This window comes from Ammospiza nelsoni, chromosome 17 (genome assembly GCF_027579445.1).
Source record: "Ammospiza nelsoni isolate bAmmNel1 chromosome 17, bAmmNel1.pri, whole genome shotgun sequence".
In the NCBI taxonomy this organism is placed as follows: Eukaryota; Metazoa; Chordata; class Aves; order Passeriformes; family Passerellidae; genus Ammospiza; species Ammospiza nelsoni.
The window spans coordinates 10,292,354-10,317,502 of record NC_080649.1 but is presented as its reverse complement, the minus strand read 5'-3'; the positions used below and the strand labels follow the sequence as shown (position 1 = coordinate 10,317,502).

Here is a 25,149-nt window from a genome sequence, read left to right as displayed (position 1 = left end):
CAAATATTTTACTGATAAAGCACACCAAGGGGTTTACTGCAGAAACTGTTTTCCTTATATTTCTTATACTGAAATTACTTTTTGTGTATTCCTGCAGAAAAGGGCATGGGTCATTACAATCTGATTTACCATTCAAAATAAAGGTCTGATTGGACAGTTGTTCACTTAGACCAAGATGCAAACTCAACCTACAAAGCCATGTCCCAAACCATGCCCTGCAGCAGCTAAATACACACACACTACTGTCACACACAGACACACTCCAGGGACTGCAGAGAGCCCAGCAGATCCTGCAGAAGGACATGCACCCTGAAGGACTGTACATCCATCACCTCTGGAGCACGGGATTGTTAATCTAACCACACGAAGTCAGGGCTATTCTTAGCATCCAGTACGTCACTGTATAAAATGCTCCTCTTGAAGTGTCATATGCTCAGGGTAATTTACTTCATTCACAAGAGCTTCTGAATAGTTAAAGCTCTGGCTAAATCCCAAAATTCCTCTACAACTACTCTTATCAAGCTAAACAGCATCCCAGTGTTCGACCTCCCTCTGAGAAAAGGAAAGGGAACAGCAGGATATAATCCACTCCCTAAAATGGATGGAAAGATGGTCTAGAAGTCAAAGGATGTTAAAACCACTCAAGGGGAGGACAAAAAGCAGCTCCATGCATTGCCTTGCATGGCAATTACCAAAAAAAATGCTGCATGTCACCCAAGAGCAGCAATCTCGCATAAGCACAGAGCAAGTGCACAGTGCACCTTGTTCTATAGGAAAGGTAACTCCAGTCAGTCATTTCAGCAGTTACCATGCCTTCCAACTGCAGCACAGGGATGAGTAAGCTCGTTAAAATTGTCTTCCATACAGGTTGCTTATAGATTCATTGGAACTAATTCCACACAGTGAGAATTCCTCCATTCCTGTGCCAGTCTTCAAGTCTCTTACACTTCTGTAGGCAGCAGTGAAATGATTCACTGAGACCTTAAACTGCCCTCAAATTAAGCATTAACATTGTCTCAGGCTAAGTTTAAAATCCAGGCCTGCAACTGTACTGCAGTTTCTCAGTTGGATCCAGAACACTCATCTATAATGTTCCCTAGTTTGACACTTCATTTAAATCCTGTTGCATGAGCTAAGGAAAAAATCTCTGTGTTTCTGTCCAACTGTTTAAAAAGGAAGCTCAGAATGATACCAAACATATGATTGGGACATATTTGTCCTCAGAGCAAAACTCAAGTCACAAACAGAAAATTTCCCCCCATCTGTACTATTATTTCAAGATAATCAGGTGGATAGAACAATAAGGAAAACAGGTTATTTTAGTCAACTGCATTATTTTGAAAAATAAAGTCTATCCTACATGAAATAATCCAAAGCTACATGAAGCATAAGCAAGTTATTTTAGTTTGATTCTGCATGGAAACTACATTCAAAACTGGGTTGAAGATTTCCAGTGCACAGCTATATTTATATTGTTTACACAAAAACTATTTGAGAAGCTATCCACATAGTGTCCACATCAAATTACTTTGTCAAGGTATGATCTGTAACTACTCTTGAGTCATTAGCATGCAGCCTTGATTACTTAGTAGACATCTAACCACAGGAAAGGAAAACAAATCACATTACCTCGTGCTGATTTAAAAATTGTTACTGGTGTAACGTGATGTAAACTGACAATGCATTGCAGTTCCAGCACTGCATTGCATCAGAGGTGAAACAAGCAGGCAAAGAAGCAGAGCTAAGAATAGCACATTTAACCCTTCAGACAGAGTCACAATAAGCAGCAAACAGAAATTAGGCAGAGCATAGCACAGAAGAAATCCCCTGATTTAGGTCTTTACCAGACTAATCTGCTGGGGCATGGGAATATTTATAGAACATAACAGCCATGCAGTCACGGCATGTGTGCACATGAACTGCCCCCAAGTACTCTGAAGTGCACACACAAGCACATGATGCTTCCCTCCTCCCTGACCCTGGTACAACACTACATCTCCAGCCCTCTCTGAAGAGGGACCAACACTGCAGTTCACTTCTGGGAGTTTTGAAGTACTTTGTTTGGTCAAGTTGGGATTGCTTTATTTCTCCTGATGCTTTTCAAATCAGTTTGTGAAGGCTGTGGGCATAATCCCTGACCCTTGTCATCTACTTAAGAGCATTCCAAATTTCTAAGTAGAGCTGTATCTTCTTTGTCTTTACAATTACATCACTGTCATAGCCTGCCTGCAAATTTCTGGATGGAAATAAAAACAAGGGACAGCAAACAGATACCATGAGAGTGTCCCTCTCCTCTACACACAGAGCTTGAATAAGATTGTTCAGGATTTGGATGCCATTCCCAAAGTCATACCTGAGTTTGTATTTTCATTCTCCTATATAAGTTTTTAATTCATGTGATTTTTCCTGTATGAGGTTTTGAAGAAAGCCTTGGAAAGGAACCTGAGGTGTAGCCAAAGCAAGCTGAGTCTCACTGAAACACAAGCTCCAGCTATTCCACATTTTTCTAAGTGTTAGTGATATCACTTGTGATAAACCAACTCACTGTACGACAAAACAAACAGAAGAATCTTTTTATCAACCACTTTTATCCCCTGCCTCAGCACTGGGACCATGGATTAACTCCAGTGGGTTGGAACTCACACCTCAATTCTGAAAATTGCCGTCACTTCAAATAGGTGAAAAGGCACGAAGTGGAAGGGAAAGATGCTGCAGCACATGCCCAGAACCTAACCTGTAACTCCTAACTGTTCCACATCACTTCCTTCTCTTCCAGCAGATGAGCATATGTGTAATCAGTGTGAACCAAACTTACCCTGCCTTTACAAAAACATTTAAAATTTATGGCTCAGAGAAGCAAAGTGATCTCTGTGCACAAGTCAGGACAGAAGAGAAAACATTAATGTGTGGAATTGTCTCTAACTAGAGATATGTTCCCCACTCGTTGTATTTCAGCATCTCACAATCTCTCAATACACTTATCCACAAAACTCTTGTAATGGAGAAAAGGAGCAAAAGTTTTTCAATCAGCTTTCTTGGTGATGAGTCAGTCCCCTTTTTCCTCAGCTTCTTTATCCTTACATAATATTACATAATAATATAGAAGTGTTCTATTTCCCATCAAGGAATATCTTGCATGTTTTTAAACACATTAAAGCAGATTTACTTTGAAGCTTTGAATTGTTTGTAGCTTCCCCCAAAAGAAGCATTGCAAATATTGCTGTGTAAGTGAAGGATATTTTCAGTTCAGTGGTGAGACCAAGATAGGAAAACAATTTTGTACACTTTAAACCAAAACTTGCCTTTGAAGGAAATGCTGGGATGTTAACCTTTAAATGGCTATCTAAGCAATATAAAACTGTTTCAAAAACAGCAGGTTAAAATTATTTATGTCACAACTGGACAATTTAAATAGGCTTAAATAGCAATATAATACCTTTGGCTGACCCAAATCTGTATCTACTGAATAAATAAGTGGCCAGAAAAGAGTATGTCCTAGTTCTACTCATAAGTAGAACACATTAAAAACTTTTTTCTTTATGTACCCCTTTTACTGTCCTGACTTCTCCAGAAAAGTGCTGATCCTGTAGGATTCCCCGCACCTCCAGAGGAGGCTCCTCTGCCTTCCTCATTAAGTATTTTGAGGAGATCAGAGAAATAATTAATTGTGTTAACCACTGGAAGTACACCACAGCACTTATCCTACAAGCCATTCCACCTGGGAGGGCACTCTCTGTGCACTGACTAATTAAATACCTTTCTCCATCAAGACAGTGTTGGGAATGTTAACCACTACCTCTGATATCAGAAAGTATGAATAAACAAAATTGCACTTAAAAATGTATTAGTTGTATGAAGAACTTAGTTAAAATCAGAAAAATAGTCCCCAATAATCCCGGTTTGAATTAATAGGACAGATCCTACATCCCAGGGAGAGAAGGCATCATTTCTACAGAATTTCAATAGACAATGAGCTCCATGTTAAAATCTCAGAGCAACAGGAGCAATGCCACCATAACAAGTTCAAATCTGGAAGCAAGTAAGCAAAGGGAAAAGAAAGTGAACATTTTATTTTAATCAGCATATATACACTTTTAAGATACCTAATAATATCAGCAACTCCAAGATGCAAAAACCTCATCATTACAGAAGGGGCACACGATCAGTTTATTTATAAGATTACCATGGACACTTACAACACATATGAATGTTTTTAATTGTTGTGATGCACAATCTCAAGAAATTCTTCTACCAATGAGCAGATTTTCATTTTATGTAGTGACACTATAATAGACCAATGTACACTGAAGGAGGTGAGACAGTTTCCCTTTACCATGTTCGTTTCTGCTCTTTGAAAGCTGTAACAGTATTTCTAGATGTCACCATCCTGCACAAATTGAAAATGCAAGACTGAGCCATAAGGAGCTTCCAGTGCTTAAAGCTGCTTGAGAAGGTCTGTACAGCTTCATTTGTTAAAGAACAGTAATTTGCTCTCAACTTATTTTGTTTGTAATTGATTATCCCCCCCTCTCCATACTTGAAAAGCTACATTTAGAGCTTTGTGTTTGTTTGTTTTGCCCTAGTTTCATTATTATAAATTATTGCATTTGAATCAGCTTTTGACCTAGATCCTAAAAAAATGGATATTTCTAAGCAAGAGCTCACATATTCTCAGTGACAGTCACAGTTCTGGGACACAAGCTCAGATTAATGCAGAGAGGAGAGAAAAGTATTGGGAAGTAGGTAATGACATTTCTTCAAGCTAATCTGAAACCAAAAGGGACAATGAGCAAACAAAAACCACTAGACTTGTAATGAAAAAAAACAGGCAAAATCAGTAAATCAGCTGTACTAAATAGCTACAATCCAGAATGCTGCATTCATAGCCAGAAGAAATCTCTTTGCTCAGCAGGAATGAGAAAAGGTCTACAGCAAGAGCCTCCTGTTAAAAAACCTAAACCACATATGACTAATTTTCAGAACTAAAAGGATAGCAGAAAGTCACTTATCTAATGGTTTGTTCAGAAGCACAAATTTCTTCAGCTAAAAAAAAAAAATCAGTTTCCACACAATCAGTCCCAAAACCCAGCAGATAAAACAGATGGGTCACTGGCCATTCACAGCCCATTTCCATGATATGCATTCTTGTGCTCTATAAATAACCAAGTAGGGACACCTGCTGCCTGGCAATGCACTTGAAGTGCCTCTGTGCTTTTCTACTTTCAGCATGTTCTTTATGGATAAGGGATAAAAAGGGATAAACACAATTAAACAGTAAAACTTTTTCCTTTCCAAGACAACACATATTCTGCCACTCCAGCCTCAATACAAGCAGCAAACATGTGCCACCAATTCACTTGGCTGAAAAATGTTCATCTCCCAAATTAAACATACTCAGGGAATTCATACTGGGGGGGGGGGGTGGGATTATTTGATTTTCATTTTATTTCTCCTTCTGGTAGTTGCACTGAAATCACTACTAAACTGCTACTTATCCTTCAAGTATGCATATGCATTCTACTAAATGTTACTTGCTTTGTTGTTTAAAATTTTAACTCAGAAAATTTCATTCTGTAAAAAAAAAAAAAAAATTGGAGAGGGACTCTGGCCAATTAATTCATTCTTTCTGAAAACCCATAGGAGCCACTGTTTAGGGTAAAAAGACAGATAATTTCTGGTGGACCTGCCAAAGGCAACTGTGGCCTTCTGTTGTGGACACGAACAAGCTGGTAAGGCAACCTGCTTTCCCAGGATTTCATTGTTTATTCCCTTCCAAACAGCTCACCCATGTCTTTGTGACATTTGTGAACAATAAGGATAAGAGCAGATGAAATCCACTGAGCACAGGCAATTGGGGGAGAGGAAGAGATTTCTGCCACTGAACATTTCTGCCCAATAAAGTGTTTCAGCTGGGCATGTCCCACAGCTGCATTGCCCAAAAGCCAAGAGTGAATATTCTTCCACAATGCAAACAGTCAGCACTACCTGCCAAAAGCCATTTCTATCTTCTTCATTTCTTTTATTCCAACCACTCATACCTTTTCTCAGATCTGGATGAAATAACTCCTCCCTCTCAAGACTTAGAACCTCAAAACCCATCCATCCTTCTCCAAGCATCTTTCCTCCCACTCAAATATCATCTTTTTGCTTTGTTTACTTTAGATCCTTTTCTTTCAAACTCCCTAACATGTTTTCATGTTGAGCTAATCAATTTCATTTTCCTTTTGGGTTGTTTTCTTCTCCCAGGCTTTCTCACTATGTACCTACCCTTCTCAACTGATAACAGAAAAAACATACCAGAAATTTCTCAAAAGGCTGCTCTTCTGGAAAATAAATGCTTCCATAGGGAATATCAGCTCTAATTTAAAAAATAAAAACCAAATCTAATCCACATTTCCAAATCCCCAGTCAGAAACAGTCAATGGCCCAAAAAAGAAAACACTTTACTGACCTAAAATACAAAACCTCTGACTCAAAGCTCCAATTTACACAATGCTGCAGAGCCTGGCTCCCAGTTTCAGAGCTTGGGAAGAAAATGGTTTATCTTCATGCAGAACATGAAAAAAAGTATCAAAGTCTGGAACCAAATTATGCAAAATGAGAAAGCTTCCTGTCTTGCTATACTAAGTTAGCTATGATTTGAAAAGAGAAGAAAAAAGGAGGACCTAAGAATAATTAAAAAGGGGAACCTAGGAATAACCAAAATTCACATGCTTCACAGTCCATAGAGGCAGGAAGAATTTATTCTTCACTATTGACTCATGCAAGTCTTCCTATAATCCCACTCTTGCCTTCTCCAGCATCCTATGTGCTGCATCGATTTGTTACATGCATTTTAAGAATTTTCTTAAGTAGAAACTACTTTTCTAGTATATATTTATTAAGTTAATATACAAATAAATATAAATACATCAAACAAGATGCAGATGACTATTTCCATATTTGCTTCCCATTCTGCATCAGGAGTTGCCCTCAGACCAATCTGTCACACACAACCAAAGTCATTTGTCTTCATTTGGGCTGTAAGCCCAATTCCATGCAAAATTAAGTGCCAATGCAACTAAACCCTTTAAGACTAACTAAGTTTAAAATCAGCCAGCATACATTCACTCACACCACCCACAGTGGCATTAGACAAACCTGGAGTCACAGACTAATGCCCTTCAACCTGCAAGGAATTCTGGCCAAGATCAATTTGTAATAGCCTATATTACAAAATATGTGCTTGATTTTTCTGCTTAATTGTTTGAGCAAAGAGTATGTATTTCCCCTTCAACAGAGTCATTTACAAAATGAAAAAAGTTACTGTTCCATTACCAAAAAAAACCATCTGGTGTCTCCACATTGACAAATAATTATATTGAAAATTTAAATGCTCAGATTATCATTCATGAAGAGCATGAATGTCAGAGTTAGCAGCCAGTTCAGGTAACTGTGATTGCTTTACACACTCCTGATCCAGTACTGATTCAGCAGCACTAGAAAACATCTATTTACCACTAAAGCAGTTGGGAGACAGGCATAATGAAACATTCTAATTAACACTTACTCATCACAACAACATAGATAAAGCATTTTCAAAGATTTTTCCAGCTCTGAATGAGTTCATTTTTAATGATTTCTTTACCTTTTCTAAATTAATTTAAAAGAATTCCCAACTTACATTTAATACCCTGTCCTTATGGTCCCAGCTGAAATAATGTTTTAGAATGAAAGATGGATAATGCCCTTCAGTGGATGGTGGTGCTGACCATTGCCCAGGTGCATCATTCACACCACAGAGCATTCTGCAGCTGGATTTGCATTTCTTCTGTGCCATGCAAGGGACACACGCAGTAAAATGCCACTGACTAATGGGCAGTTTCTGTATTTTATTCACAGGACAAGTAATAAAGAAAAAGGGAATTACTTTGCATTGCCTAAGGATTTTATTGCCTAGCTGACTTCTCCCCTCACTTGGATGCACTTACCTGTATGGAGAGGTACCTACAAAGCAAACTCTCTGGAAAAGGTTCATGAATATTACAGGTTCCACAGTCAAGCTCTGCAGTAACTGGTAAAGCAAGAGATGCCTGAGCACAAATCTTCAATCCAGACCAAAAAATATTAGGAACACCACTTGGTAGTGTTTCTATTTTTGCTATGTACAGTCTGAGGCAGGATTCAAATCAGTATTTCAAATCAGAGCTTCTCAAACAATTTCACCTAAGTAACAACTGAAATGTGACACCTTGAGCTTTCTATACACCCTTTCTAGGAAACAACTTGTATTTTCTCTAGACAAGATTTTATGTATTTTTCAGGCCATATCTTAACTGGGGTCATTATAAGATTTGTGATTTTTCTTTTTTTTGCCCAGGGTGGGGGTTGGGAGTTGTTTGGGTTTGGAATTTTGATATTCACCTATTTCAGTAAAGGGAGTGGTGAAGATTTCCACCACTGCTTATTAAAGAATTAACAAAGCTTGGCGTCACATCAGTTAAGAGCACTGATATTCAAGAGAGCCTGAATGTAAACTCATTCAGTCTAAGAAATTGAGTAATCATTTACATTTTTGGTTAGGCCATCAAATTTGAAGCCTATCTAAATTTAGTAACTTGCTTCTCTCTACTGTGTATCTACTGTGTATTACTGTATTCCACATGCTTCATTCTGTTACTAGTTGCAGCTTAGCTATTTCTCACATAGAAGTATATAATTATAAAGTGACTTTTTTCCAAATGTTGTACTAAGACCTTTAAGAAGCATGTCAGAAACTACTGTCTCATCTAAAGCATTTGAGCCTTGCATGAGATGCAAAAGCAATAGATTTTTGTATTTTAGAGTTAATCAGATGCTTTATATTGGTATGAAAAGCCACTTACTATCAGATACATTAAAATAAACATTTAATTTATTGCCCTTTCTTTGTCTTTAGTAAAGGGTCAAAACCAACATCGTTCACAAACCTCTTCCTCCTTCTCTTGTCCCTGTGCCCACAAATCCACAGTTCCAGGGAGCTCTAGAGCCTTGTGCAAGTAACATAAAAGTAGCCCAGCTGTCTGTGGAAAAAGGTACACCACACACATTTTGGAGATTTGATTTCCTCTTCTTGGATAAAGTAAGTTTTCTTGACACTTGTTGGTTTTTAAAAAAACAATGGGAAAAGGCCCTAAAAAACCCCCGGATATTCTAGTGATCTTCCAACAACTGACACTACATAGTGTAGCAAGAGTTAGGAAGCTTCAGTGACAGCACATGCTACATCAACTTCAGGAATCTGCTGTAAAAAATCCTCAATAAACACATGACAAGTTGTGCAATACTTATTTAGTCTCAAGAGAATTTCTGGCACAATGGTTAACTCCACGATTGCTGTCAATAAATTTACTTCTTCATAGCAAAATCAAAACTCTGGCAAAGAATAGAGCAGTACAAAAAAAAAAAATGGCCAAAACCAGAACCCTGTGTTTTGAGTAATTTCCAAGCATAAAAAACCTCACTGATAATTAATGTCTGAATGCTTTGAACTACTCTACTCAGAAAAGAAAATGGATGGCAGAAAATTGCTAAGGAAATTTCATTGATAAATCAAAGCATCTCCACTGCTCCCATGATCTGAAGTACATTATCACAACTAAACCCACCTGACATACCTTCAAATGACCCAAGCAGCCCCTCTTTCCTTCTAGAACTATGGAAATATTAACTTGTTATTCCTAAAACATGGCAATCCTTTTTACGCCACACAACTCCAGTCCAATCTCCCATCAGTCACCTCATCCTTAGCTTCAGTCTTTGGGCAGCGAGTTCATCTGTAAACTACCTGCTTTATTTTAATTCTGAGGCATTAGGATGAGTCAGGGAGGTTGGCAGGCAGTCAGTTTTTCACTGACCTGTAAGCACAACAGGAATGTTAATACTCGCTTCACTCATTTAGCTGACCCAATCCTCAACAGCACACTTACTAATTACAGTTTTAAATCCTGTAAAAGGGTTTATCCTTCATTATAATAGCCTATTACAAACACAGAGCTGTAGTGCTAAACATTTTTGGAAAACTGCCTCAGTACCAGTTTTTCAGACAGTATCTGCAGTTCTTCCATAAACGTTAAAGCGTTATTCTCTTCTCACAACACATTAAGAAAGGATATAATTAACTTTGTATCAAAAGCATTGCCAAGGTCTTCAAGAGTAGTTAGCATTTTTTTAATGAGATAGGAAAAATTAAATATTCAGGATTTTTCCTGAAATTGAGAGTTCTTCTTTTGCACCTTTAAACAAGTTCTCAAGATAGGAACACACAGAAGAATCTCAACTGTATTTGAAAAAGCTCCTAGCATGTCCAGATTAATTGAGAGATCAGAACAGAGATGTCAAGAAAACAAAAAGCATAAAAAAGATGCAAAAACTATTTATGGACTGTCTCTTCTCTGCAGAACTTAAAGGAAAAGATGCTTTTAATGTCTTCATTAAGATGCTTTTAATGTCTCACACTACAGAATCTACTGGCACACTCCATGTTGAGTTTCAGGGGCTTGTGTTTGAGCTTGAGGTTCTGGGGTTGGGGTGAGGATGGGGAGGGTCCATTATTGAGATATACAGGAAAACTGGAATCAGCCTCCCTTTAAATTGTGGTTGTTTCCCCCAGAGCAGCCAGGCAGCAAACTGGAGCTATGAGGACAAAGCCCACAGCCCCACTGCCATGGGAGCAGCTCTGTGCCAGGCCAGAGGCTGAGCTGAACCCAAAACAATATTCAGCAAGAGTCTGTTGGCCTGCAGCAAAACCAGCATTATATTGCCATTGCCAGTCAGAAATCACATCTTATAAACCCATCCTCTCAAACCTCAGGAGAGGTCTGGACTTGACTTGGTCTGTCTGGAGACCAAACACGAGATGCTGTTGCTGGTTTTAGTTACAGCTTAGCTTTGTGCAATTGTATGGTCCAAGACCTATTGTTACAGTAACTCAAGATATTCCTCTGATTAATGTAGCATAATAACAGTTTATTCTAGAATAAACTATTTACAACACTAGAATAACAATGAAGTATAGAGCAGCTCAGGCACAAGATGACAAAGGGCTTGAAAGTACAAGCACAGGAAATTAAAGGAGATCCCAACTACATTCAGATTATGAATAGTTGATTACTGGTCCTTAAACATGTGCAAGTTTCAGGGCTGGGTAAAACCAAATATGACAAAAAACTGAAGAATAAGCACCCAACATTCAGATGTATGCAGTATTTATTATTTTTTGGAAATTCAGCTGTAATGTGGAATTCCAGACACATGAAGGAGGACCTAAGGGGTAAGCATGCACTAAAAGCATGATTAGCCCTAAAAGGGCCCTACAATAAGAAAAACCAGCATCATCAGATCAATTTCCTTCTTGTGAAATGTTGCCAGGCTGTCACCTTCCTCCCCTTCCTTGTTGAGGAAAGCTGCACCTCCTGACCTTAGAACACAGAAGAGTGGCAAATGGATAAATAAAAAAGCAGGGGGAAAGGAGGTAGATACAAAGGTGCATGGAATAATAAGTTTAACTCTATCATGACTGAGACCTTTGCTACAACACTACTCTGAAATACTTAGTCCTAGGCTAATAATAACTCTTTGATTAGACTATCAAGACTTTAATTAGGCTAACAAACTCATGGCTTTGCTTTTGCATATGAAGAGTTTCTTCAGGCCACAAGCTGCACAAGATGCAGTGCAGGAACTCACGCACCTAGAGGGAGAGTGCACCAGAAGCAATGATTTCAAAAGGGGAAATCCTGAGTGCCACCTTCTATTTCAAAGCCTCCTCAAAAATTTCTAGTTAGTCAAATACAAGGCATCATTTCATAAGCAGTTGCATCACTGATAATAAATGTTTTAATTTTGAGGTTTTTCTGCATATGAATGAGGTATCTAAAAGTAGTTAAAATCACATATAAAGGATTGTATTTTTATTACTCAAGAACAAGTACGCAAACTGCTTATTAGCACCAAAATTAAACTGACTTAACATTTATCTCTAAATGAAAATCTGATAGCAGCTGTGCAGTAAAGACACTTATGAATAAACTGAAGCTGATTTACTTCCCTAGTCATGTACAGTATCCATTTTGGAGATACACTTAAGTATCTCTTGATTTTCTTATCCTACTAAAATGTTCTCAGAAAACCAGTGCCTTGCTGATCTTTGAAAAGTGAGAGTTGACTAGAAACACTGTCCTTGAAACAATACATGGGGTTTTGCAGAAACACCTGGCAACATTGTTCTGTTTTTACATAAGCTTTCCTAGTGCTCTGGAGAGAATAGTGATTAGCATACATATGAGTATGGGCTGAAATCAGCATTTATGCTATCAAGTACAAAAATTAAATACCAGCATGATAAGCAACAATTTTATATTTACTTTAGAGCAGTCAAATGTCAGTAGCAAACACTACCTGATTATTCAAAATAGTGTTCAGGTTAGTGGATTTTTAGGGGTTTTTGCAGAGTAGTATAGCTAGTGGGCTTCTGTTTTCACAGCCACATCCATTTTTTCTGCAAGTAAGTTTTGGCAGCTCAGTTTCTGTTTATCCAGTTACTCAGCCACTTAAGCATCCCTTCAGATCAAATAGCACTGCACAATGAAAGTAAATTCAAAATGATTGCCAGAGGTCAAGATACTCTAAGATGTGCAAAGAGTATGGGCAATAGGACAGTACAATATACACAGAGCAGTGCTTTCATTAGCATACACAGACACTACATGGTTTTTCCATATATATTTCAATAATGAAACCATAAGTAAAAGTAAGGTAGCCCTATGTTTTCCCTTGTTCTATGGAGTCAGTAAAACAAAGACATGACTAAACAAGGCAAGGAAAGAACACTGAAAATCTGAGGTATCTGTTTCACTATCATATACTTTCAATAATTCATGAACAAGTTAATTTAAGTATTTTAGAGATCTTATAATCAGCCAACTATTCACTAGCAAGTCACTACACCCCTGCAGTCACATCAGAAATAGTTTTAATTTACCAGCAAGTAAGTAATGAACTAACAGTTTAAGTCACAGTATCAATGTTATGACATTTCAGTTAAATTGGGACCTGATTTTTAGTCTTTTCCATGATGCATCTCATGGGGAGATAGCTGGTAGTTGTACTCAGTGTGGTTATGCCTCCATTGCAACTGACCAAAAGACCCAGTTTTGACATCTTCAATCCTTCACTCCACATGGATCTTCTTTAGGGTTTGTTTATTCTACAGTAGCTGCTGGCAACTAAATACCATGCATTAGTCAGGCTTCTGGTGTATTGTAGGATGGTTTTTTAAAGGCCTACTAAACCAGCACAAGACTAAATCCTTTATAATGTTAGTTAAATTTCTGACATTCTCTATCAGAGATCTGAAGTTCTATTTAACTCCTCAAACCACCCTCCCGTGTCTCACAAGGAGATGAGTAAAGCATCTCGTTTCATGAGTAAGCACATAGCTAAAGCCAAGAAAGTTAAGTAATTGCTCATCTCTGCAGTGTGTTGATAACATAACTGAAGCATGCACTGCACCTCTGAAAATGGAGGCTGGGCAGGATCAGCTGCCAAGGTCAGGCTACAGATAAAGCCACCACTACCAAAAACCATAATTACTGAGCTAGAAAGTAAAATTTAGAAGTGGAACTCTGAAGTAGCAGTACTTGCAATGTCAGAAGTAATAGAATTTAGCCAATACCTACATATAAACCAATGGCTCAAAGCATCTATTAGCTGCTGTATTTGCAATCCCAGCCCCTGTCAGTCTCCCAAACAGGGGACTTTGCAGAGCAGAGCCTGCACTCCCAGCAAATGCCTGTCTCTGCTATTGCCTCAGCATTTATCCTCACCTTAATGCAGAGCAGTTAATAGGACAGTGTGATGGATCATTTGGACAGAAAAAGCTGAGCAGATAAACCTGTTCTGGAGAATAGAACCTTTTTTTGCATTGTCTAACTAGAAGCAATAGAAGCAAACTGGACATGGTCTCATCAACTGAAGCAACATTCTATTAAGCATTCAGGTTAAAGCATATAGGCATGTTTCCTTTAGAAACTGGATCTAGTGTAAATGCAGGGAAGAAAGCTGGCTGCAGTATCATGGCTAGCTTTTCTCACAAAATAAACAGGATATGAATGTAATAAATTTTGCACAGTAATGTTATTTTAAAAAGCAAAAGCCTTCCTTGCTGAAAAGTCATATACTAGTAATAGAATAGAGAAGTGAATCATTGGCAAGAAAAATTCTGTATAACTATTCTTGAACAAATTACATCACATCTAAAGTTATTCCAAAGTAGTGTAACTCATGCTTATAGAGTTAATAATGTTAATAATTTCTGTTACACATTTTCAGCTGAAATGTCTAAGGATATTAAAAATACAGATTTAGGGATCAGGTAAACTGTGAAACAGTTCAGCACTTGCAAAGTCTGATCTGAGATTAAGGGCCACAGTACCATTACTGCCTGCTGCTTGCCAAACATCTGCTATTGGATTCATCTAGCCATTACAGTACCATATCTGGTCACATACATTGTCCTTTAAAAACTGTCAATTTCAGCACAGCTGTAGACCTAGAAGGGGTGATTATTTTAAACTAATGCCAGTATTTGAGAAATCCTAGGTATTTACATTATTTTCATTCTTATTTTACTATGCAAGGAATTATCGGAAAGATAAAAAGCCTTTTAAACAGTTCACTTCTAGAAATGGATAGATTTGCCTCTGCCAACTTAAGTTGAAAATAAAATTAATACTTTGAAAGAATAAATAAAGGAGAAGTTGGTGATTTTTCCCTGAACCTATCTTATGCCAGTCACCAAAGCAATTGTCAGGCACAGCAGGGGCTGGTGGGCAGGGCTCTCACCAGCCAAAGGCAGCACCCAGACAAGGCAGCAGGGCAGGCTCAGCCAAGAGCTCACTCCATCAGGCAGATCCAGGATGGCAACAGGTCCAAGGTCAAAGCAAGAAATTGCTCTGCATGTGAGGGTCAGGCCAGCAGCAGGACATCAGCCCCAGGCTCAGGGTCCTGCTCTGCCTTCCCACCAGCCCAAGCAGGAAATGGGCTGGAGGCTGAGTTTAAATCAAGCCTGGGCCCATGGGCAGGGGCCAAAACTTCAGCAGAAGCTGCTCAGGGCCATCAGGGCTTCAGAGCATTGACAACAACAGTCAAAGCAGCAATTCTAGAACCTGCATTTTCCTCTTTTCTGGTTTACCTATTTCTCTTTAAAGACTGCCTGCTTTCTAAATTAAGGCAAAGACAAGAATCTCATTTTGCCTTTGATATAGCAGCTATGGCATATTCTGGTGTGTCAGCTTGTTCTGACTCATCTCCATTTAAGTTTGTCCTGGATACTGTTTGCTTGCTCCACTTTGCACTGCATTTGCCTAGAATTTACTCTCTCTTCATCTATGAAAATCTATTAACCTTTCCTGGTCTTCCAGTTTCCCCCTCCACATATTTTTGTCCATTGCTGTTGTTGCCTACAGCTACACTTGATCACTTTCTGCCCTAAGTGTTTCCTATCATGATCTATCTTTCTTTCCTTATCCCAGTATATATGCTAAATTGGAATAGGAACTTCTTAATACTGAGATGAAATACACTTTGGGTTTGTCTCTTAAAAATAGCCTTCTTCAGGGGCACTTTTAATAATACCCCAGGAGCAACCTGCTGATTCTTAGTTCTGAATACCAATTCAGATGCTAAATGATGCAGTAGGTGGATTTTCCCCCAGTATTTCAAATAACCAATTGTTAACACAAGTTAGTTTCTTCCCACTTCCAAGTCTGAGATACATTATTGTATATCTGAAGAAATTAAAGACGTCGCTAAATAATAATGAAGTGAATTCACAGTTCACTTTCTCTTAAGCTGACTGTTCAAGTGGCTTTGAAAGCCCCAATGTTATCTCAGCATTCAACAGACGTCCTTGGTGACTATCTCATCTAATAGCATGGCTTTGAATGGGCTGAAATGATACCTTGAGGCAGACTCCAGAGCTTTGCTATGGACAGCAAGTGTTTTTCTGAGAATGGGAATCTTTTCAAACATGAACAATCACAGGAAGTAGCCTTTGTATCTTTTCTGAATGAACAAATTTAAATCACTAAATGCAGAAGGCATTCATATTAAAACAAATTTTAAAGTGCAGTGGTAATTTATCTAAGGCAATTGAAAAGGTTTTTTCTCCCTTAGTCATTCTACAGCTCAGAGATTAGAACTCAAGACCTCCATTCTCATTGTGCTTCCATCCTTCTTTTGCAAATGTAAGTGAAAGAACATGCAGTGCAACCTAATACCATAGCATACAGTGGTCTCAACTCAGAACAAAAGCTTGAAAGTGAAGATAAAGACACTTATGATCCCACCCATATATGCATTTTCTGGATTGTTCCACAGTATTTCCCAAGAAAGCTTTTTATGAGATGCCACATGGAAGTTGCCCTATTTATCCCCCTGTCCACAGCAGCAATGTCTGCCTTGGTGACCACCTGGCTGGGAGCCCCTCAGAGGAAGGACTCGGAGCCTTGGCCTCCTGCAGCCCAGCAGGACACAGCCTCTCCAATGCCAGCAGCTCTGCTGTGAGGGCTCTCTCTGTGTGAACAGGCCAACCATGCAAATCCAATTCAAGGAGATCTTTCTAATGGAAACTCCCTGATATTTTTCTAGCAGATCAAAGTTTTTTGATGTAGGTGTTAGTGGGAGATGAGAAATTTCATCAAACAGTCACGGTACTTTCTTAGTCTTTAAAAAGAGGCGTAAGTCCTTCTATCAGCATTTTGATTGCCACTTTATACAAAACCATAATACTTCTTTTTACTTTAATACATCTCAACTTTTAAAGGCTTTTTTAAAAGGAACATTTAAAATACTTCTACTTGGTTAGTGTCCTTAGAAGGGAGTAGGAAATATCTATAAATCAAAAAGCAATCAAAAACCAATTAAAATTATTGTTCTATGGTACAAAAAAATATGAAAATCAGCATAAGACCTGGAGGTCATAACTTCCCTGCTTCCCCAGAGCCAAAAATCACATCTCTCCTGCAACAGTACAACAGTGTCTTTATTAACATTTACCTGAAGGCAGGTCACACATGGACAGTGTGATTCTACTTTGCTAACAAAGCCTACACGAGGTAAGATAGACTGGCATCTCCACATCCCACAGCTTCTGACATGAATGTCTAGTCAAGAGGAAAATATGCAGGATCTAAGCTACGAACAACAGAACACCTTGAACACAACAAACAATTACAATGCTAAACCTGTTTCAACATACATGATGCAGTGCCAAGTTATCCATTCTAGAATCATGGGTTGCCTTTTCTCCATCATGCAAGGCTCAGCTTTGAGATGCCAGAATTTTGAATTGCACAGTTTCAAAGTAAATAAGTCAAACAGGAAAAAGCAGGCAGCTAAATCACATTTCTCCTTCAAAAGCCACAATGACTTTTCTGGAGCATCAAGCAGTCCCATCCAATAATGCTGTGTTACACTACTGCCTTGAGATTTGCTTTCACAGTAACACAGATTTTGCTCACATTTCTTAAAAGATCTTTTCACTTGCATGACATCAATGATCTGACCAGCCATAGTCAAGCCCAGGTACATTTTTAATGCACTCTACAACTATTTTACTCTCACTCAGAGCTGCAATCCTGTTAACACCTTTTCTTCTCTGGTTTTATGCTGCCTCTGGAATTAGCCTGAATGTATGGTAAATCCTGCTAACACAGAGCAGGGTCTTAAGGGGGCTTTCTGCCTTGTTAGCAAATTCATCAGCACAACACACCATCCAACTGACTTCAGAACTGATGACAAAATCCAGAAGAGAACATAACCAAGTTTTTATCTATTTTTGGGGCGGGGGAAGAGAATTACCACCCTCCTTCCAGCAGCAGTAAGCTCTCAGATCAGCTTAGCCATTCATGGGCTCCCAAAACAACCATGATAACTTATGTCAGCACTACCACAGCCTAAATCATCAGCCTGTCCATCACATGTGTGCTGGCTCTACACCAACCCAAGCAAACTGCCTTGGAGAACACAAAAAGCACAGAGCACATCCTGTTAGTAGCTCCCTGGATGAGCTCTGCACAGATTCTGTGAGTGCCCTGGAAATAGACCATGAGTCTGCATCACATGGAGGGAAGGGAAAAGCTGGAACCACAGCAGTGTTGACTTGAGTTGGTTGATGCTGTTGTGTAACAGCACATAAAAGTACTTATTTAGCAGCTTAAAGTGATTAGAAAAGAAAGAACTGAATGAATGGTATTCTGTCAGGCTGGATGTAGACACAAAAATCGCACAGAAAATTTCAATATAAAGGTAGGCTGCCCTCAGGCTTGATGCTTAATGTTACCTAACTTATGGTATTAAGGACAAGCCACAGTGTGCTTTCTACATGAGACAAAAACCTTTCAGTTCAGGCCTTGTTTTCAAAAAAAGTGTAGTTTTTGCTGCTGTTTTCCTAGCCAGAAGCTCCTGTCAGATATTTTTGCCAAAGGAAGCAAGTTAATGACTGAAAGATTAGATGACTCAGAGGAAACAGGTACAACAATAAATTAAATATGTGAAAACATGAGAAAATGATGAGAGGGTCAGAAGTTCTTCAGCCTTAAGTACTTCTAAGTGTTAGGCTACCCCATGGAAGACAGCCATAAAAACCTAAAATAGAGGCCACAAGACTCAAATTCTCATTTGCACTGATCATGTGAGCGAAAACAACTCAAAGACTTGCCTTGTCCACAGCCTGCCAGCATCCTCATGAACCCACGTGTTTAAGCAAGACACTGTGCCAGTGCCATGTCATTAATAAAGCTGCCACATCCCAGCAGTTGTCACCCCCAGTGCATAGACTACTGACCCTCCAATTGAAGATGGCCAAAAGAAACCCCAGACTTTATAATTTAGAAGACTTTTACTCATTATACTCTAAAGTACATGGAAAAGGTATAGCTATTTTGAAATCCAGGCACATGAGTAACATGTCTTTATCACTCACTGGTCCTTGTAAAATAAAGGCAAACATACTCTCATCTGCTTCTATCACCACACTAACAGATGTTGAAGGAAGACAAAACAAAAGAGCAAAACATATGGAAAAGCTTGGAAGCTGGTCCCTGGAAAATGACAGATCTGTGGAGACAATTTTACCTTGGAGCATGCCAGCATCCACGGCTGGTGTAACAGCAGCTCTCAGGGCTTCTGTTGGGAAGGATGTATGAAAAGGAACTTAAATGTGCTGACAAAGATGAAGAAAATAACTTTTGATATTACAGCCTGTGAGCACTCAGAACATAAAGAGTAAGAATTATACAGAGAGAACATAACTTACTTTTTTAAGCTGACATAGCAGCAAAGGCACTCGTAGCATTTTTCATTAGTATTCTCAGCACTCGTGCAGTGCACGGTGCAGTTCATTACTGCAGTCCAGGGAAGGGCAACAAAAACACAATGAACTCTCAGTGATTTTCATCCTGAGATCCGATCCCAGGTCAGTAATCCAGAGAGTGCTGACTTTAAGGTACAGGTAATTCTGGCTACACAATTACAAAAGTCCACCTTCTGTAATATTTTGACTCCTGGCATTAAAGCCAAACACAGACTTTTACTTATAGGTCAGAAAAGGTATTTTTTTTCATCTCTCACAAGCACAAGAGAATGAGTGTATGTGTCCAGTACACTGTAATGCAAGTACCCAGTAAAAAGCCTTTTTTTTAGGAAAATGTGGGCAATTAATCTGATTGCAGACATAACAATGTCACTGACTGTACAAGAAAATTCTGTCCTTTAGGGATGACATCAATTTTCAATGTTCTGTCCTATATGCATTTAAGTGTAAACTAGAATGAATAGCTACCACTTGCATTAAATATTTGCTGAACTTGTTTCCATCCTTGTACAAAGATTTGAGCTGTAACTTTCTCAAATCTGGGAGTCTCTGTGCAAAGGAAGTGTGTGGATTTTTTCCTGCTGAAGATAAAGGCAATTGTCAAATACTGTGCTTACTCAATGAACTGGTCTGGTTTTGGTGGGGGGGTTTTTAAACAGCAGTGAGATCCAAGACTCACTTTGCATTTAAATTTACAGTTTCAATTTAGTGGAATAACTACTGATGTTTATTTAGTTAGGTCTGACTGCTGTCTGCAGCTAGGATGAGGAAAAAGAAGCATATCAATACAGCAGTTACAGACTACATCCAAATTTGTAAATGATAACTGATGCTTCTGGAAGTATATTTCATGTAAGAAGCTCATATTTTAACAGGATAATGGTACACCTAATATTCAAAACAGAAAGGATAACAAATATCAAGTAATTAAGAATTTTAATGTGCTAAAGCAGATAATATGCACCACAGAAAATTTAAAGAACATGCTGGAGAGCTCCACAAACTATTTATATTCATTTCTAAATTATTCTTGAAAAAAGATGATGACATTCCAGATTATGTCCAGAAGGAAAGCAGAAGGAAGCTTAGTGTTGTGTCTTTATGAAAGACAATAAATGGGACTGTCCAGGAAATCCTAAGTCACTTGGCCTCAAAGTGCTGTTCAAGCAAGCAAATTATGGAAGGTAATCAATAAACTCCAAAATAAAATAATTAAGCAAAATTATGCTACTTAGCACCATTTCAAGGAAGGTTACTTAACATGACCACTAACATAATGAGGATATATGCTTTCAAAGTTTTGAAGCAAAAACTATACCCTACAAATTTATGTAGGCCATTCAATTACTGATTATTAAAAACAATTATTTCACTTTTAATCTAGCTAATCAATATAATTTTAATTAGTTTTCCATTAGATCTCTTTGTGCTATTCCAGACTCATAATACAGGTTTAGAAGAGTTAAAAGTTGGAAGATAACAGTTAAATGATTTATCAACACTCTGCCACACTTCTCAACTTATTTCCATTTTATTTGTCACCTCTCAGCATACTTTGTGACACTTAGTGTCTGTTAAAAACCAACAGAACTAATTCTAACTGAGGCACTTGACAGGCAAAAGCCTCATGTGAAGATCTGGACTGCACTACTGTGCAATTCAAGTTCTACTCTTATACTTCATGTTTAAAATTTATTTTTTTTCTCCAAAAGGTAAGAAGGAAGAAAAAAATCAAATCACTTTCTTATCAAAAACTTACACTACACTGAACAGGACTTTTGTAGTTTGTGCAATTTGTCACAGTTAAGGGAACAGCTGCATACTTTCTTTTAACTGATATTTCAAATGTCTCCTGACTTAAAGCAAGACTACATTGTCAAATAAATCTTCACGTATCATCTTATATCTGCCAGCTCTTGATGCAGAAAGTATATTTTTACACTTTGGGTGGATTCAAAATTTATTAGTCATATTTAAGCATGACAGCTAAAAAAGAGGAGCATATCATACTCTCAGAGAGATGCAGAGTTGAGGGGAAGAAAGGTTCTCATATTTTCTGCATGAAAGGATTTTATTTTCCCCTGGTTGTTTATTGCCCTCAGCTTAGGAAAACAAGTTTTTCTCTAGAATTTTACATAGCTTTGTGGGGTTTTGAAATCTTTTGGACAACTACAAACTCTAGCATAATGGACCTGCTAGTTCATTCATGACTGTTAGGAATCTTTTTTTGCTGTAAATAGTTTCAAAACTAGCATTTCCTATATGAAAGAAAATATTTATTTTATTTGCATTCCTTTTGAGCTGTTTCTCAGTTAAATAAGAGATGACTCCTTTCATACACTGCTTCAAGCATTTGAAGAAAAATCTTGTATCCAGACCATGCAGCAATTGCACCACCTGATGGACCTACCAATGGAATCCCAATTATCCTGCAGATTTTTCACAACAGCAGGTCAGAACTTGGCTCCAATTATCAGCCTGATGAATCATGGCTTCAGCAAATTTTTGAGTTAAACTCAACTTGAGAACAGAAGTGTATGTACAGAACAGCATGGAGTAGATGCTGCTTATATTCTTGATGACCTGCTTGTCATTACAGTTGCTAATTGTTTGACACAAAGTGAAGCACAGCACACACAATCTGCCACATTTTTAACATGTATTTAGAAAGTGTTTAAAACTGTCTGCAACTACTGTTGGAAAATTAATTTTCTTTACTTCAGGATTTTTTTTCAGCATAGGTGCACTACAGTAATATTTAGGAAATGCATTCAATTTTATTTAAAATGTTCTTTCCATCAAATTCATGTACTAAGATTTCATCTTGTTATCGTTTCTATTTTTCTCTATGGATCAGGGCAGACCATTATAAATATGTCAGAATTCTGGACTGAACTGCTGATGCTGGAGCCTCTGAGGATCATTCTAACTTCATAAAAATTACTTTAAACCCCAACTTCAGGGCCTTTGTTCAAAACGGAGAGCTAAAATTTTCACTACAAAAATGGTGAAAACTTTGGGATTTGGACCTTTAAGAAGGGCAGCACTGACTCACTCATTAATTGATAGCCTACATCTACATTTTTAGCTATGCCTGCTTTTACTTCCTCTTTCACATTGTGTGACTTTCTGAACTGACTGGAAACTGACAACCATCTGCTTCCCAACTAATGCAAATTCAAAACTCTCTGGCACTTTTTAAAACTGCAATCATTAAAACTCTTGGCTAGAGAGGTCACATAAAAAAAAAAAAAAAAAAAAAACCCAAAAAAAAGAAAAAGGATCCCCTGTATTTCAAAAGGCCTCTCTAAAAAAAGAGCAAAAAAATGTTTGGCTATGAGAATCAAAAGCCAACCTATAGCAGGAAAGGCAACAAGACAAAGTGGATAAGGGGAAAAGAAATTTCTCTAATAACATGTTGAAAAGGACTCACAATTTAATGAGACATTCTAAGCCTGTTAAATGTCACCTCTTGCCCAGAAGATGGAGCATTATGCTAAAATATTACAAACCAAAAAGCATAAGTGAGCTACCCAAAGTACAACATTATCCTTTTGTCATCTTATTGCAGGGGTTCCATACTGCTGTCTCCTTATCACAACAGTTCCATACCTTCTTGTTGTATCTCATGGGCAGCTCCTCACAGCACTGACTCTTTCCTCTTCCCAAAGCAGCCACTGACTCCAGTTCCCTTCTCACCCAGCCACCCCACTCTTTTATAGCATCTGCTTCTCATTGCTTACACCTGTGCCTGGTAAAGTCAGGCCTGTTCCTGATCTTTGCTAATTGGCCCAGCTGCAACTCCTTAGGGGTGAGATTACTTTCTACACTAGCTTTAGTTTCTTATATTCTATCCCCCTACATTATCCCAACAGACCTTTGGCAGCTTCACTTCTGCTGAAGTGAGAACAGCCTGTGGGACAAACACCTCAGTGCTCTGTACATAGAATTGCACCTTCCACAGCCAAAGCTAAGCCACTTTTTAAACTGTGCACTGTTTTTATAAATTGTGCACTTTTTAAACTGCAGGATGTTTAGGACTGGATGGAAAGTTCAGCTTTTTTAACACCTTGCCAAGGGAAAGGCACAGTGACAAGCTGGGCTTTGACTGAGGCTCCTCTTTGGCCACCAGAAGGCTCCATTGGAACGGGATTGGGACAGTAAAACATTTTCTACAGAAGCAAGAGAGGAACGCCAGGAGACACCATGGTCAGAAATAAACACACAGAAACCCTAGCCCCAAAACCTTTTCCAGCCGTCCTTCCCCTTTTATCTTCTTTTTCCTCTACTTTGTCTTTTCCTTCCTTTTCCTCCCTCCCCCTTCAAATCTGTCAGGCCTAAAAATGTGTAAAAGCATTATTTGACAAAAGGATTTAAACTTTTACCCTAAGAGCTTTTAGGATTTTAATTTCCAATTTCTTCAATACTGATACTTTAAACCTAAGATTTTTGTGCTAAAAAGAAAACAAAAATGTCTAAAGTAATACTAAAAACACTTTTCAATATGGCACATTTTTTACTTCTTGCTGATAATATACTAAGAAAATTAAGTCAGTGAATCAGTGCACACATTATATTCCTACCCCTTCCTTTGTAACAATAATTGCCTTCTTGGTTTAAATGAAGTTTTCTGAACTTTACCATTTATGACAGCGGCACCAGATTTGTTAGAAAGTTTCACTTTTGCAGGTTTTTGAAGAGAAATGGAACAAAAGCTTTCTTCTCAAGCAGCAGCAGTAAACAGACCTAAACCTGCACCATATGATATAATTTGGGTATCACTGGCATTGTTTCATACTTGCTGACATTTATTACAGCAGTTTCATTTCATTAAAGCACCTGCAGTTTTACTCATCTGTTCAACGTAAACCTGTCTTAAAACTAAGTAACTAAGTACATGCACAGCTTTTTGACATTTTGGCTAAATTTTTCTGGAAGGATTAAAAAGAACATTTTCCTTAGAAATTCAGTAAGTGCAGCAGTGATCCAAGATAAACAAATACCCTCTGAATGCAATGGGAATTTCCTCATCCCCCCTTTTGATAGCACGAGGTGATGCTAAGTTCCTACTGCCAGTGTGTCAGGAGGGTTTTCTACCTTGGGCAAACCTGACTGGACAGACAGAACCCAAAGGCCAACAAGATGCTGAATATGATTTCATGAATGTCAGGAAGTCTGGGCCAGTGCTCTCAGTCTGGAAACTGTACAGACAGCAGCAATTCAGCTTATAGATTTAAAAGAAGATTTTTAGATTTAAATGAAGTTAAATTAGTATGACTATAAAGTAGTGTGAGTGGTTTATTTTTGTTGGTGCACTAACTGGCTTTGTCCCAGTGCCTAGACTTTCAGGCAATAGCCAGTCTGCCTCCAGGCATCCACATCTTGCCAAGGATCCTTCTTTGTGCAGGCTTCATGAAGGGTTCAAAGACCTTCTCAGAATCCCAAAACTAAAAGAGGCTTGTGACAAAATCCAAGGGTCACGGACCCTTGCAGAAATTGATCCAAATGTGCTTCCCTATGCAGTTATCACCTGTGTCTGTTCCATTTTGTAGCAATTCTGCTTCAGTCTGGAAGAAAACAAGCAAATAAAGGCTTTGCCACTTCCAGTGCCTAGCTCTTTATCACAGGTTATCATCTCCAAAAGAGTTACTTGGTGGGATCTTCTCATTCAATGAGATCATTTGGATGTTCTAGACCATTTGGTGATAATGCAATCCATAACTGCTTAAAAAACCCTTTAGGACACTCACAGTACC

General features: G+C 38.3%; 1 protein-coding gene across 1 annotated transcript in view; it reads right to left on the bottom strand.

The window, feature by feature from the left end:
* GRIN2A (glutamate ionotropic receptor NMDA type subunit 2A) overlaps positions 1 to 23,068 on the bottom strand; it is a 189,892-nt gene extending 166,824 nt beyond the window's left edge. Inside the window, exon 1 of the mRNA XM_059484215.1 lies at positions 23,006 to 23,068. Coding sequence (XP_059340198.1) covers positions 23,006 to 23,023 — 18 coding nt within the window. The 5' untranslated portion in view covers positions 23,024 to 23,068. The remainder of the gene's footprint in view (positions 1 to 23,005) is intronic.
* Between the last annotated feature and the right edge of the window lie 2,081 nt (positions 23,069 to 25,149).